This window comes from Arachis ipaensis, chromosome B1 (assembly GCF_059453495.1).
Source record: "Arachis ipaensis isolate K30076 ecotype BB chromosome B1, ASM5945349v1, whole genome shotgun sequence".
Lineage (NCBI taxonomy): Eukaryota > Viridiplantae > Streptophyta > Magnoliopsida > Fabales > Fabaceae > Arachis > Arachis ipaensis.
In genome coordinates, this window is record NC_142436.1 from 18,630,938 (window position 1) to 18,641,619 (window position 10,682).

Consider the following 10,682-nt stretch of genomic DNA (forward strand, 5'->3'; position numbering starts at 1 on the left):
TATGTATATTTATGTACTAATATCTCTATTAAAAATTTGTATTTCAACAAATAAATACAAAACATGTTTTAGTGTGTCCATGTTGCTGTGTGAGTCTTTGAAACCAAAAGCAGCCTAAATTCCCTAATCCCAATTTCAGTGTCTGTTTCCAAACGAACCTCATAGACCGTCATAGGATGAATGTGCAAATTTATTTTAATAATTTGTAAACAAAAGGATCAATGAATAAAAGAAGCGTGGTCCAAACATAAATACCGAGAAATATAGGGGAACAAACACAAGGACAAGGAAGATCATTCATAGCTTTGGTCTACTTCTTCAGCTTCTTTGTTCTCTCTCTCTCCCCCTCTCTCTCCAGTTAGACATTAGAGTAGGGCTTCTTCTTCTTCTTCTCCTCTCTCCTAACCACCGCCTCGCTCTCTCTTACACCCCCGGAGGGTGTCTCTCTTATCCTACGCAAAGTTCCTAATAAACAATTCAATCCCACATTTCCTTCACACAAACTTACCCTAATCCAAAACCGAAAAGAAAAAGCACCAACAGCAACGAGATCCAACAAAGTTACGAGCTCCATTGAATCCCCCGTACGGCGTCATTTGGATCACCAGTGTTGGTGGTTACAGTGCGATCTTACTTAGGGTTTCGATCAATCATTGCCAGATCCCACGAATCGAGACAAAAATAAGGGTTAGGGTTTTCATGCTTTGGCGATTGACACTGCGATGGCCAATTCCGGCACCAAATTCGTCTCTGTGAATCTGAACAAATCCTATGGGCAGCAATCTCACCACCTCCACAACAACCACTCCGCCTCCTTCGGATCGGGCAGGACTAACCGTCCCTCCTCCGGCCACGGCGGCGCAGGCGGTGGAGGAGGCATGGTGGTCCTCTCGAGGCCTCGCAGCTCGCACAAGGCAGGGCCTAAGCTCTCCGTCCCGCCCCCCTTGAACCTCCCTTCGCTTCGCAAGGAGCACGAGCGGTTCGATTCGCTGGGATCCGGTGTTGGTCCAGCCGGTGCTTCTGGTTCGGGAACCGGGTCCAGACCTGCCTCCTCCGGTTTGGGATGGACCAAGCCTGCTCCAATCACTGCCGGGGAGAAAGAAGCGCCTGTGGAGCACGCGCTGGATGGATTCGACCAGGGATTGAGGTCCGGCGAAGGGTTTGGCCGCGGTGGCAGCGTGTATATGCCGCCGGCTGCTCGATCCGGTCCTGTGGGACCCACTGCCGCCCCTGTTTTGCCTCAGCCTACTGTGGAGAAGGCTGCCGTGCTGAGAGGGGAGGATTTTCCTTCATTGCGTGCTGCCACCTTGGTTTCATCCACTCCTGGGCCGGCACAGAAGAACAAGGAGAAGGAGAATTCGATTCAGAAGCTGAAGAGTTCAGCTGATGAAAGTAATGTATCTGGTGATCAGAGGAAGGACGAGTCAGTTGTTGAGCTTCATCAGCAGCAGCGTCACTCTCAGTTCAGTATTGCGCGAGGTGGTGGAATTGGAATTGGGGGTGAGTTTGGTGAGAGTGGAAATGGAACTCGAGGTGGTTTTGGTGGTTCTCGAGGCAGTGCAGGGGAACATGGGGGCCGGAAGCAGCAGGATGAGTATTTTCCTGGTCCGTTGCCCCTTGTTCGGTTGAATCCGAGGTCTGATTGGGCTGACGATGAGCGAGACACGAGTCATGGATTCACAGAACGGAGCAGGGGAGAAGGAAGCAGGGATCATGGGCTTTCTTTGAAGAGTGAGGCTTATTGGGATTTTGATATGCCGAGGGTTGGCTTGTTGCCACATAATAATAAACATGGTTTTGACAAGAGGGGACAGATAAGGGACAATGAAGCTGGAAAGGTTTCCTCCAGTGAAGTTTCTAAACTGGACCATTATGATAGGAATGGTGTTGGTGTTGGTGTTGGTGTGAGACCATCATCCAGTGGGAGTAGAAATTTGGGGAAGGATAACAAGTACGTTCCATCCCCTTTCAGAGATAATGTTAATGGTGATTCTGGAAAGAGGGACATGGGGTATGGTCAGGGACAGGGAGGGAAGCCATGGAGTAGTAGCATGACTGACTCATATGGTGACCGAAATAATAATGCACAACAGTACAATAGAAATAGAGTTGATTCTGTCCAGAGCTCAGTGTCGAAGTCTTCATTTTCCTTGGGAGGTAAAGGGCTTCCGGTTAATGATCCTCTGCTCAATTTCGGTAGAGAGAAACGCACATTGCAGAAGTCTGAAAAGGCTTTCATGGAGGATCCATTTGGAGCTTCTGGTTTTGATGGTAGGGATATATTCTCGTCTGGTCTTGTTGGGGTAGTGAAGAAGAAGAAGGATATGCTTAAGCAAACTGATTTCCATGATCCTGTCAGGGAATCATTTGAGGCTGAGCTTGAAAGAGTTCAGAGGATGCAAGAACAGGAGCGGCAGCGAGTAATTGAAGAGCAAGAAAGGGCATTAGAATTGGCTCGCAGAGAAGAGGAGGAAAGATTGAGGCAAGCTAGAGAACAGGAGGAGAGGCAGAGGAGATTGGAAGAAGAAGCAAGAGAGGCAGCATGGAGAGCAGAACAAGAAAGGGTTGAAGCTTTGCGGAAGGTAGAAGAGCAGAGGATTGCAAGGGAAGAAGAGAAACAAAGGATGATTTTAGAAGAAGAGAGGAGGAAACAAGCTGCTAGACAAAAGCTTCTAGAATTGGAGCAAAGGATTGCTAGGAGGCAGGCTGAAGCATCAAAAGTTGGTAATAGCTCTCAACTTGTAGATGATAAGATGTCCGGGGTAGTGAACGAAAAAGATGCATCTAGGGCTACGGATGTGGGTGATTGGGAGGATAGTGAACGAATGGTTGACAGGATATTAACTTCGGCATCTTCTGATTCATCAAGTGTGAATAGGCCATTGGAGACGGGCTCTAGACCTAATTTCTCTAGAGATGTTTCTTCTGCTTTTATTGATAGGGGAAAACCAGTTAATTCATGGAAGAGAGATGCATATGATAATTGGGGCAGCTCAGCCTTCTATTCACAGGACCAGGAGAATGGTCACAACAGTCCTCGAAGGGATCCATCAATTGGTGGAAAGGCATTTATGAGGAAAGAATATAATGGTGGTGCCGGATTTATGTCATCAAGGACTTATTACAAAGGTGTTTCGGAGGCTCCTTTAGATGAATATGCTCATTTAAGAGGGCAGAGGTGGCATCAATCTGGAGATGGCGATCATGTAGGCAGAAGTACAGATAATGATTCAGATTTTCATGAAAGCTTTGTTGAAAGATTTGGTGAAGGTTGGACACAGGGCCGTTCTCATCCATTTCCTCCATACACTGAGCGTCCATATCACAATTCAGAACCTGAGGGACCTTTTGCCTTGGGGAGGTCACGTTATTCGGTCAGGCAGCCTCGTGTTCTTCCCCCACCTTCTTTATCTTCTGTGCACAGACCTTACAGGAATGGGAATGAGTTTACTGGTCCTTCTGCTTTCCTGGAAAATGAGATTCGGTATGATCAGGCAGCCAGGACTGAGTCTACGCTGCCAACTGGTTATGACAACGTGAATCGTGGACAAACTGAGGTAGTTGATGCCCTACAAGAGGCTACTGTGAATGAGAACCATAAAGGCGATACCACAACAGGTTGTGATTCTCAGTCTTCGCTCTCTGTTTCAAGCCCCCCAAGTTCTCCTACTCATCTTTCTCATGATGACTTAGATGAATCTGGAGTTTCTCCTGGGATATTGACTGCTGAGGAAAGTAAAAATGTGCTTTCTGCTCCGGAAAATGAATCAAATGAAATACCTACCATAGCTGGAAATGAGAATGTTGTTACTTCTTCTGCTGTCTCAAGTGGTGATGATGATGAATGGACTAATGAGAATAATGAGCAGTTCCAGGAGCAAGAAGAATATGATGAAGATGAAGATTATCAGGAAGAAGATGAAGTGCATGAAGGAGATGATAATGTCGACCTCAATCAGGAATTTGAAGATATGCATTTGCAGGAGAAAGGATTGCCCCACATGATGGATAACCTAGTGTTAGGATTTGATGATGGTGTCCAGGTTGGGATGCCCAATGAAGAGTTTGAAAGGACTTCTAAAAATGAAGAACCCACATTTATGGGTCAACAGGCTGATGGCATTAATCTTGAAGAACGTGCTTCTTTTGATGATGCATCCAATGATGGCAAAGGCCTTCAAACTGTCAATGATTCCTCACAGGTGAATCTTAATAGTTCTTCTAGTTTGTTCCATGAACCAGAGAAGCAAAATCAAGATTTGCTCATTCAGCCTAGCAATGCTCATTCTTCTGTGGCATCTGAGAGTCTAGGCAATGTGGAAGCTTCTAATGGCATGTCTACTCATCACAGTACACCGACTTCAGTTCCTATTGCCCCGCACTACTCGTCTTCAGGCCAGACTATTATTTCCAACGTAGCTGTTACTCCTAATCAAGCAGACGTACCCATTAAACTCCAGTTTGGCCTTTTCTCTGGTCCATCTTTGATACCCTCACCTGTACCTGCCATACAGATTGGTTCTATACAGATGCCGCTACACCTTCATCCACAGGTTGGTACACCCATTTCTCACATGCACCCATCACAGCCTCCTTTATTTCAATTTGGGCAGCTGAGGTATACATCTCCTATATCACAGGGGTTAATGCCTCTGGGTCATCAGTCAATGTCGTTTGTTCAGCCTAATATTCCATCCGGTTTCTCTTTTAATCATAATCCGGGAGGTCGAATGCAAGTTCAAACTGGTTCAGAAACATCCGATTCTTTTATTAAAGATGGGATCAGGCAGCATTCTGTTGGCAGCCAACCAGGTAATGCTAGGAGCTTACCACAAGGTTCCCAACCAAGTGAGAATGCAGAAAATATAGCTGGAATAAAGCAGGCTCAGATTGGCACTCCCCATGATGGTACTGATAGTGCTAGAACTGCTGCAGGTTTTCAGTTGGACAAGCAGGTGAGCCAAAATGTTGTTAGAAAGAGCAGCAGTGCTTCATCAAGTGCTAAAGAGTCAGAAGGTCTGTCTCTCTCCAGAGATGCATCATTCCATTCTCTTTCTAAAGAGAGGGATTTTGTGGAGTCAAAAGCACATTATCCTCCATCTGGTGGTAGGGGAAAGAGATATGTCTTTACAGTAAAAACTTCGGGATCTAGATCATCAGGTCCAGCTCCAAGGGCCAGTCGCCCGGACGCCGGAGGATATATGAGGAGGCCCCGGCGTAATATACAACGAACTGAATTTCGAGTCCGCGAAAGTGCTGATAAGAAACAATCTTCTAGTTTGGTATTGACTGATCAGACTGGGTTGGATAATAAATCAAATATCAATGGGAAGGGAGCAGGCATTTCTGGAAGGGCAGGACCTAGGAGGGCTTTCCCAAATAAATCTGGAAAGCAGTCAGTAGAATCAGCTACTGAAAATCTACATGGAATGGATTCTGGAAGCCGATTTGAGAAGGTTGATGGGAAAGATTCAACAAAGGCTCAGAGCTTCTCACATTCTGGACAGAGTAATCTCAAAAGGAACTTGTGTTCTGAGGAAGATGTTGATGCTCCATTGCAAAGTGGAATTATACGGGTGTTTGAGCAACCTGGAATTGAAGCTCCTAGTGATGAGGATGACTTTATTGAAGTCAGGTCAAAGAGGCAAATGCTAAATGATAGGCGAGAACAGAGAGAGAAAGAAATCAAGGCCAAGTCTCGGGTTGCAAAGGTATAGATAGTCTGCAATTTTTTTCTGTTAAATTAACTGCATTCTGTATCGCATTCATCTCATGTTTTCTTTTAATATTAGGTACCAAGAAAATCTCGCTCCACTTCACAAAGTTCTATGGCAAATTCTAGCAAAGGACCCTTGCCTGTAGGAGAAGTGGCTAACAGTATTCCCAGTGATTTTGTCCCTGCTGAAGGGCGGGGAATGACAAATATTGATGTCTCATCTGGATTTAATTCAAGCATGCCATCCCAGTCATTAGCTCCTATAGGCACACCTCCTTTGAAAATTGATGCACAGCCTGATGTAAGGTCACAGTTAAACAGGTAACTGCTGTCTTGTAATATTTATTGTTGCTATGACTTTACAAAAAGTAAGCCTATAATGTTACTTTACCTTTGCAGGTCACTGCAGACAAGTTTCCCAGTGGTTTCTGGTGGTGAAAAGGACCCTGTCCCTGGTGTGATTTTTGAGAGTAAGAACAAGGTTCTTGATAATGTCCAGACATCTTTGGGCTCTTGGGGCAATGCACAAATTAATCAGCAGGTTTGAACCCTTATCCCAATAATAAGAGAATAATAGCAATTGAAATGCAATTTCTGATTTTCCAGTGTGTATTCACTTCACATTTCCATAAATCTTTTTTAGTTGCATACATCAATATAGACTTGGTTATCTACATCGAAAATTATGATCTTTTTTGGTTGTTTACGTGGAATATTGAAATCTTCTTATGTCTATGTATGGTCTGATGATTATATATGGTACTAATCCCATAATTTAATGTGACACTACTTTGAAATTAAGTGACTGTAGTATTTGTGCTCCTTCTTCTTCTTCTTCCTCTCTCTCTCTCTCTCTCTCTCTCTCTCTCTCTCTCTCTCTCCTACTTTTTCTTTTAGCACTCTGTGGGTGACGCTTGGGATCAAATGGGATATTCTATTTATAGAAGATTGAAGAAATGCTTATTCTCTGTTCAATCCCTTCGTTGAGAATTTAAAAATTAAAACAAGTTGTATTGTAGGTCATGCCGCTTACACAGACACAACTTGATGAGGCTATGAAACCTCAACAGTGTGATTCACAGACTCCTGTTAGCAATGTGACAGCTATTGTTAATGAATCCAGCTTGCCAACATCATCCATTTTGACAAAGGAGAAAGCATTTTCATCTGCTGCCAGCCCCATTAATTCCTTGCTAGCTGGAGAAAAAATTCAATTTGGTTAGCAAAGAGATATTTTCTCAGTCATTTGATTATTGGCTTTGAGCAATTTTCTTGCAGTTTTCTTATTTCTTGACTTATTTCCTTACTGATGGACCATGTTTCTTTCTGTATTCAGGGGCAGTAACATCTCCAACTATTCTTCCTCCCAGCAGCCGTGCTGTGTCTCATGGCATTGGCCCTCCTCGTTCATCTAGATCAGACATGCAAATATCCCACAATCTTGCTGGATCTGATAATGATTGTAGTCTTTTCTTTGACAAAGAGAAACATGGTGATGAATCTCATGGCCATTTAGAAGATTGTGAAGCTGAAGCTGAAGCAGCTGCATCGGCTGTTGCTGTTGCTGCTATTAGTAGTGATGAGATTGTTGGAAATGGGTTAGGTACTTGTTCTGTCACAGTTACAGACGGTAAAGGTTTTGTAGCTGCAGATATTGATAGGGTAGCAGCAGGTAAATCTTTTTCGTAATTGTTAACTCATTCCGATAATTTTCTTTCTTCCAGTCATACACTAATTTCTTATGATCAATTTCTATTATTGATTTCTATATTAATCTTTAGTTACTTTGGCAGGAGTAGGGGAGCAGCAATCTGCTAGTCAATCTAGATCTGACGAGCCTTTAAGTGTTTCTCTTCCAGCAGACTTATCTGTGGAGACTCCGCCCATTTCGTTGTGGCCACCCCTGCCTAGTTCACAAAATTCTTCTGGCCAAATGATCTCACATTTTCCTTCCATCCCTCCACATTTTCCTTCCGGCCCTCCTTCTCATTTTCCTTTCTATGAAATGAATCCTATGATGGGTGGTCCTGTGTTTGCGTTTGGGCCACATGATGAGTCTGCATCTACAACACAATCACAGACTCAAAAAACCACAACATCAGCAGCATCAAGGTCGATTGGGAGCTGGCAGCAGTGCCATTCTGGTGTTGAATCTTTTTACGGTCCTCCAACAGGATTTACTGGGCCATTTATAACTCCTCCTGGAGGCATCCCGGGAGTTCAGGGTCCCCCGCACATGGTTGTTTATAACCATTTTGCACCTGTTGGACAATTTGGTCAAGTTGGGTTGAGTTTCATGGGAACCACGTATATACCATCTGGAAAGCAGCCTGATTGGAAACACATTCCTACATCCTCTGCCATAGGACCTGGTGAAGGGGATATGAACAGTATGAATATGGCATCTTCGCAGCGGAATCCTGCTAACATGCCATCGCCAATTCAACATCTTGCTCCTGGATCACCTCTTATGCCAATGGCTTCTCCTCTGGCTATGTTTGATGTTTCTCCTTTCCAGGTAATTCTTATATAGAAGCTGCAATGCTTTTTGTACAGCACCCCATTGTCCAGCCATAGCTTTGTTCTTGCCTGGAACTAGGGGTGGCATACGGGCCGAAACCCACCGGCCCGGCCTGTGTAACTCCAAAAAAAGGCAGGCTGGACTGGAATTTTGAAACTGCTATAATTAAAAAGGCTGCCTAACCCGCACCGTCTAATCCGCGGGCTTTGGCGGGTTTCTGCAGGGCGGGCTTCCCCTACGGACCCGTCGTTTTTTTGTTGTAATTGAAAATAATTGAAGATGTTTTAAGTTATAGTTTGAATTATGTTCTATATTTGGTTGATTAGAGACTTGAAGATGTTTAATTATATGTTTGGACAATGTTTGTTTTATTTTATTATTTTGTTTCAAAAAACTTGGTTGATGATTATATTTCACATATTCAGAATTATAAAGACTTTAATGTTTGTGATTTTAGAAATTATAATTTTTTTTTGTCTTTAGAAATTATAAATTTATTGAAGTGGTGGTGAAATTATATATATATTTTTAATGGTTTATTAATTAAAAAAATAATTAAAAAAAAGAGAATTAGCAGGCTTAGCCCGCCATTAGGCTGGGTGGGAGAGGAATTTGGGCGCCTCGCTAGGCGGGGCGGCCTTTTGGCTTGGCGGGGCGGGGCAGGGTGGGCTAGCCTGTTTGCCACCCCTACCTGGAACTAGTAAATACTAGGTATTTGTAGTTTAGTCGAATAGGATAATGAAAATCATTCGGTTATTCCATGTCTTAATTTAACTGTATAAGCTCTAATTATTATCAGAGAAAAGGACAAATAGGTCCCTGACTTTTTGTCCTGCGGACATTTTCGTCCCTGACCATTGAAAAATACTTTTAAGTCCCTAACCTTCACAAAACCTAGACGAATCAGTCCCTCCGTCCAAATGCCTTCGTCAGGGACTGATCCGTCTAAATGCCTCCGTTAGGGACTGATCCGTTCAAGTTTTGTGAAGGTCAGAGACTTAAAAGTATTTTTCAATAGTCAGGGACGAAAATGTCTGCGGGGCAAAAAGTCAGGGATCTATTTGTCATTTTCTCTTATTATTATTATTATTATTATTATTATTATTATTATAGCTAAATGATTGATCACATTTATGGCAGCCCTCTACTGACATGTCTGTCCAAGCTCGATGGCCTCATGTTCCTAATTCACCACTTTCATCTATTCCTTTGTCAATGCCGATGCAGCAACAAGAAGGGGTACAAACTAGTCAATTTAATCATGGACCTTCTGTTGATCAGCCATTAAATATCCAAAGGTTTACCAATTCTAGGACTTCGACGCCTTCCGAAGGTGATAGGAGTTTTCCCAGAGCAGCTGATGTTAACCAATTGCCAGATGAACTTGGGTTAGTGGATGCATCAAACCCGACTGCTGCTAAGGCTGAACAGAATGTTGTCAACAAGACTCCCTCGCTGATCAACATTGCGGATGCCGGAGAGGTCAGTTCTCAGAATGGCAAAGGCAGCAATAGTAATAACCAGGGTGCGAGTTCTGCTTTTAAGAGTCAGCCCTCGCAACAAAATATTTCTACTTTGCACTATGACAATTCTTCAGGACATGGCCATTATCAAAGAGGTACTGTTTCTCAGAGAAATAGTTCTGGGGGTGAATGGTCCCATCGTAGATACCAAGGAAGAAACCAAACTATGGGTACAACAGATAAGAGCTTCCCTTCATCAAAGGTGAAGCAAATTTATGTGGCTAAACAGACTATTGGCGGGGCATCGTCAACGTCATGATGGACAAAAATTTAGTTGCTGGATTTGCAAAAACTTGCAATGCTTTATATTTTGGCTGAAACAATAAAAAGAAAAGGTTTTGATTAGCTTCTACTACTTTTGGGGTGCAGGGCAGGTTGAGTGTTAGGTTGAGACTTTTTTGCTGATTACATCATTTTGTCTACGTGTAGTCCTGAAGAAGGTTGCCGAAGTGATTGATATCACTTTTTGCTCACCTGGATTAGTTATTGGGAATTATATCATTTAGTATGCTAGTGCTGCTTGCTTGATGAGCTCATTGTTGTTTTGGAATGTATCAATCAAGCATGGTCGATCTTTTTATTTTTCATTTTTGATGGCATAAAACCAGGCAAAGATTATTTATTGGTTGTGTATTGAAAAAATAGTTGTCATCGTGTATTCTTTCCATTATTATTACAAGGGAAGTATCAGTTTTGAGAATTGATAGTTTTATTTTTCTAGTTTGACTTCCTCATTATGATTTAGTGGTTGAATTCATCCATCATAATTCATAGAGACTCCGGAAAACATTTTTGTTTTGTTTGTTCTGTATGAAGCGCAGAAGCTAGACAGCAGCAGTAGTCTTTAGCTTTCCAAAACACGCCAAATGCAGGATAACAGAATTACAGAAACAAAGAAATACTATAATACTATATAGAGTAA

At 43.0% G+C, this 10,682-nt stretch overlaps 1 protein-coding gene across 4 annotated transcripts; it reads left to right on the plus strand.

Annotated features, from left to right (window-relative positions):
* The first annotated feature begins 283 nt into the window (after nt 1–283).
* On the plus strand, nt 284–10,460 carry LOC107626755 (uncharacterized). Of its 4 annotated transcripts, none has more exons than XM_088501201.1 (8): nt 284–4,553; nt 4,641–5,711; nt 5,793–6,037; nt 6,116–6,257; nt 6,736–6,934; nt 7,053–7,388; nt 7,498–8,234; nt 9,378–10,460. In XM_088501201.1, exons 1-8 carry the CDS (start codon nt 723–725, stop codon nt 10,017–10,019), a joined length of 7,203 nt encoding a protein of 2,400 aa, XP_088357327.1. In that variant the 5' UTR covers nt 284–722; the 3' UTR covers nt 10,020–10,460. The 4 variants fall into 4 exon arrangements, with proteins under 4 accessions (XP_088357327.1, XP_088357328.1, XP_088357326.1 ...); XM_088501202.1 differs by having other exon boundaries at nt 7,510–8,234; XM_088501200.1 differs by having other exon boundaries at nt 284–5,711.
* Nucleotides 10,461–10,682: the final 222 nt, after the last annotated feature.

Coding starts and splice junctions, on each gene's coding strand:
- LOC107626755 (XM_088501200.1), top strand. CDS start 723: ATGGCCAATTCCGGCACCAAATTCGTCTCTGTGAATCTGAACAAATCC. Junction 6,935..7,052: donor TGGAGAAAAAATTCAATTTG/GTTAGCAAAGAG, acceptor TTCTGTATTCAG/GGGCAGTAACATCTCCAACT. Junction 8,235..9,377: donor TTGATGTTTCTCCTTTCCAG/GTAATTCTTATA, acceptor CATTTATGGCAG/CCCTCTACTGACATGTCTGT.